The sequence below is a fragment of the Onychostruthus taczanowskii genome, unplaced genomic scaffold (assembly GCF_017590055.1).
Source record: "Onychostruthus taczanowskii isolate IOZ18803 unplaced genomic scaffold, ASM1759005v1 scaffold67, whole genome shotgun sequence".
Lineage (NCBI taxonomy): Eukaryota > Metazoa > Chordata > Aves > Passeriformes > Passeridae > Onychostruthus > Onychostruthus taczanowskii.
In genome coordinates, this window is record NW_024504455.1 from 17,869 (window position 1) to 37,500 (window position 19,632).

At 45.1% G+C, this 19,632-nt stretch overlaps 1 protein-coding gene across 1 annotated transcript in view; it reads right to left on the reverse strand.

Moving 5' to 3' along the window:
- SCAF4 (SR-related CTD associated factor 4) overlaps nt 1-19,632 on the reverse strand; it is a 30,045-nt gene that overhangs the window by 10,010 nt on the left and 403 nt on the right. The window contains exons 1-15 of the mRNA XM_041420849.1: nt 19,591-19,632; nt 16,876-17,054; nt 12,930-13,013; nt 12,310-12,354; nt 11,394-11,555; nt 9,191-9,326; nt 6,827-6,966; nt 6,138-6,314; nt 5,822-5,922; nt 5,305-5,352; nt 4,119-4,227; nt 3,619-3,786; nt 2,907-2,992; nt 2,057-2,247; nt 862-962 (exon numbers count right to left, since the gene is read on the reverse strand). The exon at nt 19,591-19,632 is cut by the window's right edge and continues 403 nt beyond it. Coding sequence (XP_041276783.1) covers nt 862-962; nt 2,057-2,247; nt 2,907-2,992; nt 3,619-3,786; nt 4,119-4,227; nt 5,305-5,352; nt 5,822-5,922; nt 6,138-6,314; nt 6,827-6,966; nt 9,191-9,326; nt 11,394-11,555; nt 12,310-12,354; nt 12,930-13,013; nt 16,876-17,054; nt 19,591-19,632 — 1,769 coding nt within the window. The remainder of the gene's footprint in view (nt 1-861; nt 963-2,056; nt 2,248-2,906; nt 2,993-3,618; nt 3,787-4,118; nt 4,228-5,304; nt 5,353-5,821; nt 5,923-6,137; nt 6,315-6,826; nt 6,967-9,190; nt 9,327-11,393; nt 11,556-12,309; nt 12,355-12,929; nt 13,014-16,875; nt 17,055-19,590) is intronic.

Sequence of the window (19,632 nt, forward strand, 5' to 3'; positions counted from 1 at the left end):
CAAGCTGGGACATTGGCTGTGTTCCAAAGGGGCTGTGGAAGTATGGAGGAAATGTTAGCTTAAGAGGCTAAGAAAGCCAGTACCTTCTGGAAATTTGCATTCCTAGTGAACTGAGACTTCCACAACTTCTGAAAACCTCCAAAACTTTAAAATACAGCTGAATTTTGCATATTTAATCCTTTTAAACTGCTAAACAATAGTGTTCATGTAAATTCTAACATCTGGCAATTAGTTACTTTGTGGAATGCACAACAGTATTCCCCTTCACTCTGTCAGCTGCACCTCCACATTCAGTTCTAGCTGCAGATTTGGCATCATTTTTATTTGCAATGAATTTGAGGAAAAAACTCCTATGCTCTTTTACAAAATTTGGGAATAGGAAGAAAATTATTTTTGTTTGAATGAATGAAATTTTTGAAGTTACTGGAACAGCTATAATTTATATATAAAATATCCTTAAATACAGCAAAACAAAACAATAGTTCTCTGTGTTTACGGCTAAAATGGCAGAAGAGCAAAAAGAACACCAGCTGAGAATCCATGATCCTATAATCAAATAAAATGAAGCAGCCAAGGAACTCAGAAGCATGGGATGCAATCCTGCAGCCATCATCCTGCAGGGAAAGCAGGATTTTTATGAAAATGGGGTAATCTTCTGCATTTTTATACTGCAGGAAACCAAAGCAGCTCCCTTCTTGTTTGTGTACAAGTCAGCCACGTGATCTGAGTGCCCACACCGAAAACACAACGCACAGGAGATGAGAGGCCAGCTCTTTGGAATGGACCAGAAATTACTCTGCCTCAGAGATGCTCTGCACCCAAGCACATCAGAGCAGCTGACACTGCACCCCTTCTACTCACATTGATGGACTCAATGGGGCCAAACTCCTCCAAGAGACTTCCCACATCCTGCTGAGTCGTCCTTTTGTCCAGCTGTCCAACCCAGAGTGTGGTACTGCAAACTACAAGCAAGAGTTAGGCACAGGTGGTCAGAGCTCCTTACAGCACAGATAACCAACTCCTATCCCATGCTGAATCCAGGGTAACAACCAGGAAAGGAGCTCAAGGTATTCCCCAGGCTGCAGATTACTGCAGCAGCATTGAACACTCATCCAGGTTTTCCACCTGAGAGATAAAGAGCTGCAAACTTTGGCAGCCAACGTGACAGAACGTGGGAAAGGTGCTGGCAGCAGCACATCTCACACCACTGCCAGGGAAATTCCACTGAGCAGCTACCAGGCTCTGCAGGCCTCTACACCCCTGGGACCGTCACTCGCCAGGTCTTGGCTCTTAAGGGCCTCTCTTTTCTCTCTCATATAAGAAAGAATGTTTTTATTTTACTTGATGACCCTGGAGAAGATTCCACACTTCCAAGGAATATTCAGAAGACAACTACTGTGTTTGGTCTATAAACACTGGCAAAGCCAGGATTATATCAGAAATCCAAACATCAGCCTGTGTGCTTTCCAGGTCAAATCTCCTCTTCAGGTTGGAGAGATACACAAGACTGAATACTTAGAAAAATTGTAATAATTTACAATTAACTCAAATTCATTTTGGTCAATCTCTTTCACCTCATATGCCTTGAAGGAAGGAAAAGAAAAACACGGGGTTTCAGCTTTTTCATATTCTACAGCCCAAATATTTCAAACTTGGGAGATACTCCAGAAATGCTAAACATGAGTAAAGAAGCACAGGGAAGTGTGGTGAAATTCCTACCGGGAATCACAAGGCAGTTAATTTCAGTTCTGTTTGGATGAGCCTCGGAAACCACAAGAAGCAGCTTTAAACCCAGGGAACGCAGAAACCGTGAAAATACCGGGCATTAGGGAAGGGAAGAAGAGAGGGGAGGGGAGGGAAGAAGAGAGGGGAGAGGAGAGGAGGGGAAGGGAGGGGAGAGGAGAGAGAGGAGGAGAGAGAGGAGCAAGAGAGGAGTAAGAGAGGAGCAAGAGAGGAGAAAGCGAGGAGAAAGAGAGGAGAAAGAGAGGAGAAAGAGAGGAGCAAGAGAAGAGCAAGAGAAGAGCAAGAGAGGAGCAAGAGAGGAGCAAGAACTCACCACTGACAGTCTCTGCCTTGATCTGGGGCAGCCCCTTGGAGCGGCGCTCCTTCTCCCGCTCGCGCTCGCGCCGCTCCTGGGAGCGGGACTTGGGCGAGCGCCGGCGCCGGTCGCGGGAGCGCGAGCGGGAGCGGCGGTGCCGGGAGCGGCGCGAGCGCGAGCCCGACCGCGAGCGTCTCCTCTTGGGGGACCTGTGGGAACCGGAGCGGCGGTGCTCAGAGCCCGGCACCCCGACACGGACACGCAGCCTCGGTTACGGAACGCCCACAGAACACATCCATTACTGCAGTAGCTGACTCCTTTCCCTTTCCTCATCGTGTGCTAATTTTGTCCTGAGGCTGACCATCAAAACTGTGTCCACTTCAACACAGGGAAAGTTATAACTGCGTCAACGAGGAAAGCGTTTATTGCTTTTACAAAGAAATGGCTAAAAATGATTACAAATAAATTCTGCCACTGTAATTGGATTTTGCATCGTGTTCAAGTTCTAAACCACTCCAGGTGTGGAAGGCCTTCAGAGAAATCATGTGGAGCTTGGTGAACAAGACTGGCAGCTAAGCAGAGAGTGGAGCCAGAGCTGCTTGGTCAGCTGGGATGTGACACAGGGACCAGTGGCACACAGAGTCACAATTCACACATGTTTTCATAAGAAAAGTGTTTTTAGAGCACAAGCAAATTAAACTATCACATTCTGCACCCTAAAATTTACTCTGGACTGAAAGGCATGAAGTTGCTCTCTCCCAGTGAGAGAGAACTTACAGACATCATATTTTCCCTAGAAGGGAGATGACTTCAGAGGTTCATTAATCTGCTTTTCATTCCTGCACTAAAAGAACTTTCACTCATTTACCTTGACGCAGATCTAGACCTTGATTTCCTACTGTCAGAAACATGCCGTTTTCCCTCCTGAATGGGTGGCTGTTCCACTTCCATGTCCTAAAACGTGAAATTGACAGGTGTTATGGGTGAGCAGGACAAGAAATTTATTTCTTTTTATGCTCAGACTAAATTAACAGCACTGAAAATATACTGAATATTCAAATGTGTGAAATTAAAGAGTAATGTGACTCAAAAGCTTCACTCTGCAGGGATAGGGTCCAGTACTGTATGTACTTAACACACCCACTGAAAAGGCACCATAGAAATAATTTACACAATTCCCATTTTCAATTTGCATATTATTGGTTTTCCACATTTCAGCCCATTTCAGCAACACCTGCATCTCCACAGAGTATGATTCTATTCCTTAAGATCAGTCAGTGGATCATGCTCCATCATCAAAATCTCAGGCAAAGTGAGACCTGCTGCAACTTTTCTCCAAGATGTTAGAAGAAACTACTTTAAGCCTGAATTAGGAGACAGGAAATGCCTAAGTCCTGGAGCTCTCCACTTGTCTCCCAGCAGAGCAGAGACAATTGGATGTCAAGGACAAGGATGTCTCCCCTCATAGCCAGCTGTGTCCTGGTCATCCTGACACTTCTGCTCCAGGACAATCCACATACATTTGGGAAAGATATGTTTGAGAGCATATCTCAGGTCTGTTCACTGCAAGGGCTGCTCACCTGCTGGTGGGGTTTCTGCAGGTGTGGTTCAGCCTGGACTGGGAAGGGAGACTGGAAAGTTGGCTGCACTGGTGCTGCTGGAGGCATCACTGGCTGAGCCATGGGTGGGAACTGGGGGGTAGGCAGGAGACCAAAGCCTGGCATCTGCCCATTCGGAGGAAGCGGCACCTTGGGAGAAGAAAAAACACACAATTCCAGCTAGGAGAAGGAATTACATTTGCTTTCCCAGCAGGCTCAAGTAAAGCTTTATGTCTGCTCAGAAGTCACAACAAAAGATGGGGGAAAGATGAAGCAGGCCAAGCATTTGGGCGTAGAAGTGACAATCTTGTCCTTCAAAGCCTGACTGGGACAGACACAAAAATATGTTTCTTTGGGAGGATGGAGGGCTAAGCCACATTCACTCTTCACCAGCAGGAAAATCACTTCCTTCCTGCTGCACCAAAGAAAACAGCAAAGGATGGAAAACACAACAGGGGGACAAGGGAAAAGCCTGAGGTTACCTGGTGCCGCATCGGATCCTGCTGCATTCCCATCATCCGCTGCTGAAAAGGATCCATGTTTGGGAGCTGAGGGAATACTGGCTGCTGCATGCCTTCTCCTGGAAACCCACTAAAACCAGGAATGTTTTGGTGAGACAAGTCAGCAGATGCACAGACTTGTCTTTATTTTACAGATTTCTACGCACATTTACACATTCCTGCTGTTATTTTAGACAGAACAATTATCTTTGCTATGATCCTGTTTCCAACAAAAAAAGAAAAGCAAGAAAGCGTGGCTTCCTGATCTTTTCTCCACTCTAAGAGCAGTCCATTCACATTTGCAGAAATGCTACACAAAGGTTAGAGCCTCTCTCGCCCCTGTAGTTATATGAGCTTGCTGAAGATCTCAGCCTACAGAAACATTTCAGGAAGGTTTTCTGCCTTGGGCTCATTCTCTTCCTTTGCAGTTCCTCCTTTGGGAACAAAAGAAGCAATGCTTTTCTCCTGGAGGAAAAGAAACTGGCTGTATTTTGCTGCAAGAAAACACTTTGGTTTGGGAGGAAATAGGGCAGAGTAGAAGGGGGTGGGTATCACACGAGGATTATTACAGGGATGCCCACCACTTCCTGATTCAACACACAGAATGGACAGTGCTCAGGGAATTCTGGAGGTCTGTGCAGGTAACAGGACCTGCTTGCAGGATGCAGCCTGTGCAAGAAACTCAGCAGGATTTCAGGGGGATAAAGGAATTTGCTGGTGACGGGAAATGGAACTTTGCAGTGTCTGAAGAAGATTCTGGACAGATCAGTATTTTACAGAGAGAATTACCAAGCCTGCGTGCCCCAGACGGGGAACACTGGAATGCCACCCTCAGGGACACCTTGCCAGCTGTGAGGCACTGCCTACAGAACATAAACATGCCCACAAGCCTCCAGCTGGGCAGACACAAGCAGTGCCTGTGACCTACCTCATCTTTCTGTACTCCAGAGCTCCGTCTGCATTCTAAGGCAAATATTATCCATTTCCTTCAGAGAATCTTAAATGAGCTACTACTCGTGGACATAAAGTGCTCAAGGTGAGAGACACAGTCAGAAAGCTGATGACAGAGTTAGTAGTTCTGGTTTTGAGAGCAGGGTTTAGATGCAGATACAGAGAGTAAGACATGGGGCCACATACTGAAGCAGGGAAAAAAGAAATATGGACTAACCCCGGCATTGAGCACCATCCAGCCTGTGCACTGAATGAGAGAGAGGTCCTGTGGAAAAAACTGGGATGTGGTCATGTCATTCCAGAATTTATCATAATGCATAGCAAAAGGAAAACAGGAGCCTGAGCTTGCTTGTGTGGGGACGGAGTGTTTGCCAACATAAAACTGTAAAGTAAATTTTCATCTCTTGAATACCATAAACTATCACAACGTTTGGAACAGCAGCTTTTCCCCAGCCAGTAAAGCAATCCAGCTGATCAGTGATGCCCTGACACCTTCAGATGTACTATAAAAACATGGAACTCATCTTGCAACCAAAACTGAGCTTTTCTCTACAGAACAAAGTCCTCCACCAATGAGGCAAAACCAGCTCACCAAAATCGAGACACAAAAATCACCCCACCAAAACCTCTTAACAGTGTAGCAGTTAAACTGAACTTGGAATTTTAATCTAATTTCTAACCTAAAAACGTTTTAGGACAAAGATTTTTTAGTTTTATTATGACACAGAACTTACAAAGCTGGCTGAGACACTGAAGGGGAAGGAGCTGAATCTTCTTTCTTTGAGTCTTCCACAGCTTCTGGTTCATCATCGTAGTCAAACCGATCTAGCAGCTTCTGAAAGAAACCACATCAGGACAACTATTTTTTCTGTATCTTACTCAACTGGCAGCCAAAATATCTTTATTATCACATTCATACAACTGATGTAAGCTCTGAAACTAAAGGCAAGGTTAGAATTGCGGAAAAATAGAAATCTAGATTCCAACACAAAATAAAAACGGTCCAAAACCAGATTTCTTCAGCTTCAGAAAATGCAAACCAAGACCTACTTTGTCAAATGATGTTTTCTGCTCAGGTGCTGTGAAAGCAGCTTTCTGCTCTGGGGGCTGTGCTGCTGTGGTTTTCAGCTGAGCAGTAATAGCTTGAACCTGAGCCATCACAGTGTTGTCTATGACCGGTGACTGGGGCTTCTGAGGCTGCTGGAAGGTCTGCAGGATTTGCTGGAGCTACAGAAACGTGAGACAGTATGAAGTCAATGTCCTCATATGAACACCAAGTATTGAAAGAGTTAATAGGATAAAAATTTAGAGTTAGTAGAATAAAAATTTGATGTCAATACAGATTGTGGCAGGGGACGAACACAGCAACAACCTGCCTGAACTGTGGAGCATTTACAGCAGGACCACGAGTCCCTTTTTAAATACTTTGGTGACAAAGTTCAGCAGATCCCAACGTTGTTCAGGCCCTTCAACACAGCACACATTTAAATGGACTGAACAATAAAATTCCTCATTTTCTTTGAGATACTCCACCTGCTCCAGAAACCCTGTTGCTGCATCAATTCCTAACTAATTACTTAGGGACACAAAACTGAGTATCATCAAATATCACAACTACTGGATGGAAGAATTCAAATACCCTATCCCGCTGAAGACCTTCGGCAAGCTCTTTTGCTATCAATCCCACCATTTCCCCCTCATTTCCCCCGGGAACTGAAGGGGATCAGTGAGCAGGTTACCTGCTGTCCTTGTGTTGTCTGGAACAGCTGGGCTACAGCTGCAAAGGCATCGGAGCTGGGCAGCTGCGGCACGGCGGGCACCGAGTTCGCGGTCGCTTGCGGCGGCTCCGAGGGAACCTTGGCCGGAGGGGGCGGCGAGCCTGGGGGTTTGCAGGAACACAGGAAGGGCTGTGTGACTCCACAAGGTCCCTCTTGCTCCCCACAACAAGTGTCTGCTGCCTGCACCCCCCTATTTATCCCAAAAGGGCCTATTTGCAGCACCACAGCTGCATTTTCTGTTGGTTCTGCCATGAACCGCTCCGCTCACTGCTCACACCTGCACTGAGACAGCAAAGCTGGTCCCACATGGAATTTTAGCTCCCAGCCCCATGTCTGTAGCTGAGCGGGTTTAGAAAAGCTCTCACCACTCAAACAGCATTAAGCAGTGAACTTCAATACCCTGAAAGTGGTGGTTCTGCTTTCACAGACCTGGACTCATCCTTCTGGATCAACCTCAAGGCTCACTGGAAGAGCAGCTGAGTTTCTATCAGTATTTTCCACCAGTAACTGAACCTTTGCAGAGAAGTCTGGCAATAATTAAAGGTTTTTAAGGATTACTTCAGAGGTAGTTTTCTTTGACACAAAGTTTGTTCACATGTCCCTTTTGCACATGCCACACCGGCAGCTGACGGATAAATCCTCCCACCAGGAAAATGATATTTACTCATTTTTCCAGGAAAAGACTCACAATTGTGAGATCACAATTTAAGACATGCTATTAGTGCTCCCATTCTCTCTGCCTTACAACACCTTTTTTAATAAACACCTTGCCAATACCAAGTAAATTAGCAATAATCCCATCAATTCCTACATACTGTGAGTAACTATTGTTCACTAGATCTGTTTTAATGGACATAATAAACCTGTAACAGCAGTGAGTTAAAAAAAACCTCTACAGACAGAAATATTTAGTTTGAAACACTAAGCAAACATGTTTGCCTTGCAATAGCAGCTCCTTTAAAGCCCTTCCTCTGTTTGCAGTTCAAATAACTCCAGTGTTGACAGGCAGCAAGCATAGGTAAATGTGTTGAATAATACTTTCCCAGAAGTGCAATGCAACATAAAAATAAAGCAAAAAAGGTATATGTTGTTTTTAAATATAAAATGACTCCCCAATTATTTCCTGAATGCATTCAGCAGGATATTTGCTTGCTCAAGGGAGAAAATTTGCATTTCTCTCTGTCTTTATGGGTGAAACAGACTCTACTTCACATGATGCATTAATATATTTATTATTATTATTATTATTCATTAGCATATTTATTGCAGGGCCAAATTACCCCCTCTGGTGCATGTGAATAACCTCACTGAAGATCTCTGTAGAAGGCAGCCAACCTGTTCACCACTACTGAGGAGACACAGAGCTGGCCAGGCAGTGCCCCTCACCTGTCCCAAAATTCAACTGTACAGCCACCATTCTGCCCCCAGGCTCGGATGCCAAGGCATTCATTCCCTGGCCCTGCCAGGTTTAGAAACCCTTTAATGGGATACACTTCCCTGAACACAGCTGGAGATGATTTCATTGTTTTGCTGTCTCTCACCACACCTCACTCCCTCCACTCCATTTTCCCAGTCCTACTCCGTGAGCACAGTAAATAAGGAGGTTACCACAGCTCAGTGTGAAACACGAGTGCAGAGCCAAAAAGCTGCTCTCTGGAGAAAGAAGGAATTGTGGAATGCATATTCCCTGGAACCTGGCTCCCAGCTTTGCTGTGGCACTAAATAGGTCAGTGCAGGCACTGTGGGCAGGCTGGCACTGCTGGGCTCTGCAGGGCCGTGCTTCTCAGCCAGCAGCCCGTGCAAAATCCCAGGCACAAACGTTCTCTTTCAGAACCTGGGTGTGGAACACCAGCCCAAGACTTCCAGGGCTGCACAGACACTGACAGCTGCTGCTTTCAGCTACTAAGCTGACTGAAAGGAAGATGAAGCTCTTTAACATCTAAGATCCCACTTACTTACCTGGATTCTGGCATTAAAAAATGACATCAGAATCATAAAATTGAGAAATCACATAAAAACATTCCAAAGCAAAAGAAAAAAGAGTATCTGTTTAAGAGGGCACACCACAGTCACCTGTATATATATACATATACATGCATATATACATGATAAACATTTAATATACTCCCCAAGTCAGTATTCACACGCTGGTAATTTCTGAATACAATATCAGTACTTATTTAAAATGAGTTTGGCTGCTCATTGTGACAAAGCTGACTTTACTGCTATGTCACTGCTGGAACTAAGAGCAGGCAGTTTGTGCTGAAAGCAAACAAACTGTTGCCATTTGCCCTTTGAGAGCAGAAGTTGAAATGTCATTCCTACCTTCATTGTTAGTAGCATTCTCTGCCATGGGTGCAGTGGCACTGGTTCCTGCTGCCATATCCAAGAGAGGCTGAATTATTTCAATTTTAAATACTCCATTTTTCTGCCAGAGGTTCAGGACACGAACTATTTTACTCTGTTGAAACAAAAGGAAGCACCAATGCTGAATCCAGCCTTCTTAAGTCACCATTTTACCTTCTGTATGCAGAGAAGGACTGAACAGCACTTGACATAATCACACCAACTTAACAAACCCTGGGTCACCACAGAGGGCAGCAACACCTTTGAACTGGCAAAGATAAAAACTGCCAACTTATTTTACTGTCAAAGCAATCTGTGACATTTCCCTAAAACTCTTCTGGTGAGATGTACAATCCAGGACATCATCATTTCAGCCCCACGTCTACACAGGGATGAAACAATCAGCCCATGTGACCAAAAAGAGAAAAGGAAAATGAGCTGGAAAGCCTTCAGAAGAGAGGGACAGTTAGACCAGAAAATGCTACCACAACACTCTTAAGTCAGATTGAGGGCTCCTTGCTTGGTACTACCCCTAATTCTATGTTGAGGCCAGAAACTGCACCTCCATCCTTACCCAAAAAATGAGAAAGCAAGTGAACCACATCCTCACTGATCACTGCAGGATTAATTTAGAATCTCTGATTGTCAGCTGTTATTTTAAGCTCTATTTTTTTTTTTTTTTGACGTGAAGAACAATGCAGCTTCCAAGAACAAGCTGGAAATTGGCCTGTCCTTCTTCAGCCCAGCATTCAAACAAAAATGTCTCAGTAGTTGTGCTGCTTCAGCTGCAACATGCAAGCAGGTAGAAGGCAGAACACACGTTGTATTGCTGTCCTTTCTGCAGACTTAGTCATTCACTTGCACACATGTAAGCTTTAAGTACCTTTTAGTTCAAATGAATTGATTCTGTTCTTTCACTGTGACTCACTTATATACACCCATGTAAATCCACCTCTAAGTGATTAAAGAATTTTACAAAATGTTTGCTAAAATAGCATCCATTACAGAGAAACCTGAAATGTCTATTTTTAAGTAGCATTTTGGTCTGAAAAACAGTTAACATTTTTTTGCTTTGGGTATTCTGTCTCTCCAGAGAACTTGAAAATGATACAAAGGCCAAAAAATGGGTAAATGTAATACTCTCGTTTTCAGTCACATTAATTTTACAGAAAGGCTGTTTAAAAATAAAAAAGTACCATTACCCTCTTCAGATATCCCCCACAGTTGTTGAGAATCTGCAGATCAGGGTATTTTGGTTTTTTTTTTTTAGGAACTAGAACTTCATCAAAGCAAGTGTGTTTTAAATAACAATATTCCCTATTTCAAGTAGTTCCATGAAGGAGATGGACAGTCTCATTCACTCAGATGAACAAAATGCTAATGCAGAAACAGAAAGGAGAAGGGACTGCCCTGTTTCACAGGCTAGCAACCCAGGAGCTCCTAAATATCAGATTCAATGCCTGAAGGCCTCAATGTTCCACATTAGAAAACTGCAGAGCATCAAAGCCTTTCAGGAGCTTATTTAGAGAGTTGGAGAGGAACTCAGGTAGAAAAGGAGTATTTCACCCTTACAAGGAGAAAGGGAGTAGCTCATTTTCTGGAAACCAACTGGCAGCTTCTAAAACACACTGTTCTGGGGAGTCTCAAAACTGTTCTGACAGAGGTCACAAAAACCATCTTCTCTGGACCATCAGGAATTCACACCACTTTCTGAGCCTCTGCTCTACTAAAAAGTACAGCAGAACTAAGAAAAACGAGGCCTTAGACCAGCCCTGACAGTGTTGAGCATCAACAAAACTCAAGTATTGAACTGGAAAAGACTGAAGAAATCAACATGATGATTTTCCTAGAAAACATTTCTGAACAGAACAGTCTCTGCCTAGAAAACCAAAGCTTCTCCTGCAATGCTTTCTTGTTGTGGCAGACACTGCCTTCCAAAGGAAGCTCTGAAGGAGCCTCAAGAAGAACTTTTGGCACACTAACACGCAGTGCTGAAGTGTCTGCACAGGCAAAACAACACTGAAGAGGTCAGGCAAAATACATTTTAAACTTGAATTTGCATTTAGCTGTCATTTGACAACCCTCAGCAGCAGTCACCACCAGGGTCAGAGAGAACCCCCGGAGTGCAAGCACCAAGGCAGCGCCCACCAGTGCACAGCAACACGTGGAGGGCTCGTCCTACCTTGTCTTCAGATGGACACAGGTACAAGTACTGGAATGTGGCAGTAATGTTCTTAGAGAACCTTGGCCCAAAGACGTCCTTGTCGGTTCCGAACTGGTGCCGGGACTGCCGCACGATGGAGTCGATGACGTACAAGCCCGGCACTTTGTACTCCGGCTTGCACTGCAAACAGCACGGAGACCCCACGTCAGCCTGGGGGGAACAGCCCCTCAGAGCCTCACAGCAGCCCCTCAGAGCCTCCTGCACAGCAGCCCGGGGCTCAGACACTGCTCTGCCCCAGCCCCTTCTTCTGCCAGCCCAGGCAGGCATGAGCACTCATGCTCTGCAAGCATCTATTGTCCTAGCGATGATTCATTCCGAGCTCAGCAGCTCCGGGTTCCTCCCCAGCTGCTGTGGAGGGAAGGTGGGAAATCCCACAATTTACTGCTCTGCTCCCCTCCTAAATGTATTATGGAAAACTACAATGTGGAACCTAACCAGAACCAGAACCAGAATTTCCTCCCTCAATCCCTAAGTAACAGAAGCCTTTCTGGTTATTTACTTGTTGCCTTGATTTTGTAAGACTTTGTTAAACCTTCTGATGTTTGTATTCTTTCAACAAACTTTCTCACACACAGCTCTGTAAATAACCTATGTTTTGTATTCTTTCATGGAGGTGGAGAGAATTGATGGACCCTTAGTCTGTCCAGTGGCATTGGAGAGGTGGCCCTGTCCCCCTCCAATCCACTGTCACCTTTAGAAAACTATAAATGTTGGAGTCAGAAAATAAAGTTCTTCTTCTTCTTCCTTTTTGTTCCCCTCGAGAGCAGCAGTGTCTGTGTCATCATTTTGTGCCTTATCACAACATTTACTAGCATTATTAGCAATATCTAGCAAAGCATATCAATAAATTTCTTTTTTTTTTTTTACTTTTTACCTTTTTGATAAACTTCTCCACAATCTGGACAACATGCTTGTAGAGCTGGAAAATAAATACATCCATTTATCATCTCCTCAGCAGCAGCACATCATTTTAGAAACATTTTAACTCTTTGTGCTTACTACCATTTCAGAAAGGCTACAGAACATTGCAGTCACATTCCAAAAAGGAGAAAGTTCCCAAACAGAAAAATATTCCATGGGGAAACCCAGACACAAGTCAGAAGTGTGTCAGTGTGCACACAAGGCACAGAGCTTGCCAAGTATCAGTGAAAGCTTTCTGGATTTATTTTCTCTGCAATCCACACTGGTTTCACATGTTAAGGTGCAGTTGCATCCTGCAATATTTGGTTTTGTTACACAAAATCACAACACTCGAGTGGGTGTTGCATGAAAAAGCAACGACTCAAAAAAAAAATCAAGCTGGCATTTTGCTCCAGGTCCAAAATCAAGGGATGATATTCACCACCCACTTGTTTCTAGACAACAGCCTTAACAGCAACTAGAATAAACCATCCCCAAAGCTGAGATTGGGAAATCCTGAGTATTTACTTACAAGTGAAATATACTAAAACATTGCTGCTGTTACAGTTTCATTTTTGTTTTGTTGTACTTTACCTTAATAGCTTTAATGGCAGCTTTTGTGATGAGAATCATCTTTGCTCGGGAAATAGGAGGTTTCATCTCCATCAGTGAGAAGAGCTAAACAGAGAAAACAAACATTAAAAATGCACTCTGAAGTTCAGCAATTAAGCAAAAGCAACATTTCAGGTGGCTGATTTGATTCCTGCCATCCCACACTGTGCGTGGCCATGCTGCTGGCTGTCTCACACAGCCAAGGAAAGCAGCATCCACCAGGTTACTGCTGAAAAGAAAGGCTTTAACTCTCTGCACACTTGGCTGCCTTACCCTCCAAAAGGCTCCCAGGGGAAAAGTTCACTCCCCAGGGAGAACCTTTGCAGAAGTTATAGATATTATATGAAGTTTATAGAGGTTTATATGAAGTATATAGTAGTTATGTGTCATCTTTATAGGTGACATTGGCCATAAGTGAAAATAAGCATTAGCTCCACACTCCAGAAACTGAGGGAAACCACAACTGCACACAGAGATGGACAAAGAAAGCTGAGCATACACACAAAATTGGTTTTATCTTGAAATATTCCTCACAAATCACAGAAAAAAATGGTTTGTGTTACATAATTTCCTTTTTGTCTTCATCATAAAGAAAAAATTGAGCCCTTGAATGTGAGTAAAAAATGTCATCCATTATTTGCCACACAGCAAAGTAGGAGAATCAAAGTGTCTTCATTTGTCAGTGTAATGGAAAGTAAGATGTCATTTAAAACTTGGTCTCTTAATGTTATTAATTAAAGTTTCAAGATACTGGTGAAGTGACCAACTTACACAGATTTATCCACTGTCTGAGTTAAGGAAAAAAAAAAATCAATGAAGGAGATAAAAAAATGGCCACACACTCAGAGAAAAGGAAAGAGTTAACAGGGCTTTGAGCAGTACAAAAGGAAGCCTTACATCTAGAAAACACCAAGAGTAGGAAATTCACTTTCTTGTTTTGTATTTACTTTCTTAATTTGACTCCTATTCCAGGAGACAGGACAGAAGAAAAACTGTCCTTGCAGACAGTGGTAGACACGTGCCTTTTCCAACACCAACACAAGACCATGACTTTTCATTATTCATCCCCACAAAATGCAAGTTCTTGTGCCAGAACGTTGGGGTTTTAAAGCCATTTCAGCTGTAAGAGATACTTCAGCTAACATCACTGCTTGCTGAGAAATCACAGTATGGACAAATAAAAACTGCCAAATAAAACACAGAAGGAGAGAGGGGTCTGTGAGCTGATATGGGCTTTTTAAAAAATCTTGTTTTCAGTTTAGACTTAAGTGCTTTAGAATTAAGCGCAGAGACTCTTGATGAACAAAGTCAGTGCTATTATTAAAACTCAGGAAAATCTGTTTGAAGAGGTAATGAAAGGGGGGGAAAAATCCAAACCCCAACACCCACAAACAAACCAGCAGAAGGCTCAAAAACTGAGATGGGGGAGGAAGAAAAAGAGCCAGCATTACAACAGGCATTCCATATCCCCTCCTTTACCCATGAAGGAGCAACTGGTTCCTCCAGGAAAGGATCCAGTCCCACAGAAAAAGAACAAAGGAGCTGGTGTGGAAGCACTGCTTTGATGTTTGTGTTTCAGGAACACAAGGAGAGACCCCAAGGAAATTGGGAGAGCTCAGAGCACGGCCCAAGGTGACAAGAAACGAGTGCAGCAAAATAATAAAAAGAAATGTCTTAAAAGTATCCCAAGCAGGACAAAAACTGCCAGGGAGAAAGGGAGAAATAAGGCACATGTACATGAATGTCCATATCTATCTATCTATCCTGCACTTCTCACCCCCTCCCACCATCTCTTGTAACTTTACCTCAAAATTTTGCTCTTCTTTTTGAAATTGCCTAAGATCTCAGAACACCAAATAACTATTTAGTCAATTTTTATGTCATTCTCGGTATGTTACATGTGTCAACACCATGTTTTAGAGATGGCTACAGCTAAAATTAAGCTCCCTTCCTAGTTCCTCGTGGCTTCTCCCTGTTGGAAGGGGGAGCTGCTCACAAGACAGCCAGGTATTTCCAGTTGCATTCGTTCATTTAGACCTGGATGTTCTTTCACACACATTTCCCAAACCAATCACCCAACCACTATTTTTAGAGGGCTGTTTCACAATAATACATCCAGTTTCTCAAAGGACACCACGATCAGCTCAAGGAACAACTTGGACGTGAAAACTTATGCGCTATTTACAAAAAAGTGACAAAAGCAAAGAAAATTTACAGCCTGAGAGGTTTCCAAAGTCCTGCCTCACAACAGGAACCTGTGCCTGGAATGCTGTGACCTGCTAGAAATGACTTTCTGCTTTTACTGCCCCTAACTGCCTGTTTACAGGATGTTGATACAACAGAAGCAGAAGTGTTAAAGGGCATTAAACTCGATCCACAGTACAAAATATGGGTTTAAGAACATTTCTGGGTGCTTGTGCCAGCAGGACAGAAGTACACGGTAAAGTATCTATGAAGCCAGGGATGCAGAAAATTCACCTGCTCAATTTCAGGCTAAAAATGCTCTTAAACCACAGCAGGACAGCAAAAGGGACACCAAGCACAGAGTGAGTGTGAAATACAGGAGCTCCACACTGGGCAGAGTGAAAAGAGCCCTTCCAGCTCCCACTGTGCTCCTGCTCCAGCCCAGGGGCCCCATCAGGTGCAGGTAATGGCACAAGGAACAGGGTGCTGATGGCCTTTACTTCTCAGTCTTATAATCAGCAAATTATTAATTTCTCTCATTCTGTAATTAATGCCCTTTGATGGTTTATTTTACATGGAAACCTGAGAACCAGGGGGTTTTGAAGTAAAAAACTTTTGCTACTTTAAAATTTACCAGCTTGACGTGTGATCTGAAGTCTAACTGTTTTAAGTGAGGTAACACAGTAAAAGTACCTTTTAAAACTTGAACTGACTTCCTTGGCTTTGCCCTGCTGCTCAAGCGTCTGTGCCATAAAAAGGTGTCTTTATTTACAAACAAAGAGCTCTGAGCCCATTTTATACACTCACTAAGCAAACCCAGAGCACAGCAGCTGCACACAGAGGAGCACGAGCTACTGAACCAGCCGGTGGTTAGTGATCAGTGGATATCAAGCACACAGGTCATTGTCAGGACACCTCATCCAACCTCCCCTTCTCCAGTTCCCAGAGCAGTCTAACACACCCTCAGCCATTCCAACACGCCTTAGGTGCCCACCAACCCTTCCCAAAGCAGGCTCCACGTTCATTCACTGTCTTTTGGAATGTATTTTATTCATGCATTCAGAAAGCACCCAACCCAGCCAACCACCAGAGACTTACAGACCTAACTGCAGTTACTTGTTCCTGTACAAAGGGCTCGTGGAGGACACGACCAACAAGCACAGATACTGCACTATTTTGTTAACAAAACACCTTTCTTGTTAATGCATGACCAGACCTCTAAAAGGAATTCTGTCAGCTCTATACATTTTCCTTGCTTTCCTCTTCAGGCCCCCGTTCTTCCTCAAGGGAAGGAGAAGGATCTGTTGCTGAGCTGTATCTCAGAGGATCAATGCAAGTTTGAAATGCTTGACCACCAGCTGTGAAGCACAGGGAGTGTTAGGTGCTGCTGAAGGTAAGAGAACACCGTAACATGCAGAGCTGTCAGGCTGCATTCTTCGGAAAATAAAGTGAGATTTGATTGTGACCAGATACGACCCCCAGGCAATGAAGCTCAACAGCACTTCATCAACTAAGCTGCTTCTGTGGCCTAGAAAGACCATTCACAAATCCTGAGCCACTGGGGAGGAACATCTTCACGAAAGATACTGATGTGAAAATGACATCATGCGAGCGCACAGAATGGAGCTCTGTTTTCTCCTCATGTGCTCTGGAAACGCAGCTTTGGGACCAGCGCGGGGCTCTTTGGTCCAGCCCATCTCCTGGAAAGCTGCTCGTCCCACTGCTTCTTCCCAGGAATCCCTACCAGAACGCCACAGCTTCCAGTGATCCTGGAAACAAGTTCGGAGCAGAGGAGGGAGACTGCAGCCAGACAATGGTAGTTGTGTCCTTCTCCTTTTCTGTGCACGTGGAGCCTCGCTGGGGACCCTGAGACCAGTGACTGCTGGAGAAGCACTGGGAAGGATATCCTGCTAAGCTCTATTTATAGCTCCTCAGGATGGAGGGGAAGGTTGTCACCAACGGCAAAATAAAGTCCTGCCACTGGCAGAAAACAGCCACACTGGATGCAAACCTCAGCTGTCCAGCGCCCCAAGGATGGGCAAACAGCAAAGAAGGAATGTGCAGCTCCAGCTCTAAATAAACAGCCCCCAGCACCTCTCATCTGTTTGTCTCTGGGCTCATTTAGGTGGGGTATCAATTGTTTCAGGGGTACACATTAATGACTGAGACACGGGACTAAGTGAATGATATGCATTACTCAACACAAATAAAAGATTACAAAACAGGAAAGTTGACTTATTCTACTTCCAACAGCAAGACTGTGAAAAAAAATCTTAATTTCTAACTTTTACAACCAGTAAACTACACCTCAAGTTTTCCAGACTAAAGAAAAAGACAGGCATCCCCTAAACTAAAACATGCCAAGGATTTATATTGCAGATGTGTGGGTTTGGTGGGGCTTTTTTGTTTGCTTGTGTTTTGGGGGTGTGATTTTTAAATTTATTTTTTAAAGCAAAATGCTTCTTGTTTTCTTAAAACCATAAAAAGTTCTGTCCCATTATCCAGTTACCTTCTGTGATTTATTTATACTGTGTCATGACTGTACCATAAATACACCTAAGAGCACATGAACTCTAACTGGTGAAAGTAAACTCCTCGGAGAGCACACACTCCACTACAGACCTGTCAAATCCCACGCGTTCAGCTGGCAGCACCTGCCTGAAAAAACAGCAGCCAATGCAAAACCCCTGCAGGAAAACACGAGGGCTTGGAAGGGGACCTTTACTGGCAGAGCTGCATTCAAAATGCAGGTCCAAAGAACAGGATTGGCAGCGGCACCACAACCCAGCGTCAATTACGCAACCCAGGAGCTCCCACCCCTGCCAGAGCCACGCTCACTTCTCTCCCTCCCCAAGCCCTTCTGCCCAAGATGGGACACAAGCCCACAGCTCAGGGGACACCAGGTTGACAGCCCCGCTTTGAACCTGGGCCTCCCACCATCTGAGAAACTGCTACCAACACCAAACCCTCCCAAAAACCCCAAACGACGGGACCACCCGACGGAGTGAGTGGCATCTCCTCTTTCAGGCAGTGGCTGCAGGTGCCACCTGCAGCACCACGGCAATCCAGCAGCAAACTGCAGCTGGATTTGCCATGGTAAAACCGCAATTCTCCCTGGCTACAGCGGCACTGTGCAGCCAGCAAGTGCAGGAATTCCGGGCCTGTATTCTGTATCCCTGTAGGGTATTCCATCTTCACTGCCGAAGCTGCTCCCCTCCCATACAAGAATTAACTCTTCAGTGACCTGGCAGTGGCAGCCCGAAGCCCCCCCAGGCTGTGCTATCCCCAGCACTGTGGGAACAACACGCAGAGCTTTGCTCCAAGCGCTGTGTCCCTGAGAAAGGGCAGAAAGGAACAACACCTGCCCGTGAATCTGACCCCCTCCCAGCTCTCGTCAGCCCACGCCACTCTGCGTGCACAGCTCCAGGCAAAGGGAAAAGGGAAGGGACCGGTCTGGAACTGGACTTTATGCCCTGCACAGCTCCAGAGAGGGAACAGGGCAGGAAGCACGCAGCCCCTGAAGTTATTCACGCACTGCTTTACACACCAGCAGCTCCAGGGAAGCACTCGGGCGTACCAAGGACTGCAGAACAGGGATTTTTAGCCAGTGCACTTCTCTCCCCCAGAGCTGAAACCCAGTGCTTTGCTCTTCAGCAGCCCCACACCAGGATTTCACTCGGGATTCCTGCCTGCATCCCCCCACCGTTCCTGCATGGAGAGGAAGAGGCAGGGATCCAAACACGCCCGTTGCCAGGACACGGGCTGGTCACGGGATCCCCAGAAGCACCAGCACTGCTCATACTGGGGCAGGAAATTAAGAATATTGCTGCTCCCTCTTTCTAGCGACACTGAAAATGGCACACGCGTGCTGTTTTAATTTTTGGGGGAAGGTGGCTTTGCACGCTGCCATCCCCTGGTTCAGAGCTGCACAAAACCCCCAAAACACTGGCAAATAAACATTAACAGGAGCTGCATGCCGTCCGCTTTGCAGTTGCACAGTTTTGGTAGGGACGAGGGCATTCCCAGGTGTGTGTATGACACAGCCCTGCAGAGAGTGAGCCTTCCACAGCCCGAGTCCATCGCGGGGGAGCAGCTGCCATTTCTCCTGTTTCTGTTCAACAGGCAGGCACAGCCAGCCAGCCTCCAACACGAACCTGGCAACGGGCTCTGGCTCAGCTTCAAGTGACTTTCTGTGCACGGAGGGTCTGCAAAGCCACACCGCCCAACCGAGGCACAAGTAAACTAACAGTAATTAATAATCATATTGAAGTCACGTGTCAAAAACTTTATACAGCAGAGGCTGAATTGAGTTGCTACCTATTATGCAAAAAACAGCCACGGTCCTCTTTGCTTCCAACTCCTCTCGGCTGACTAAAAAATAAAAAAAACAAACCAAAACCAGAAGAAGACAGGGAGGGACCTTCCGTGCGGCAGGAAAGGCGAGCGAACGCCTTCCAACCTGCCCGGTCCCCGGAACTGCGATCGATCCCCGACTCCCTTC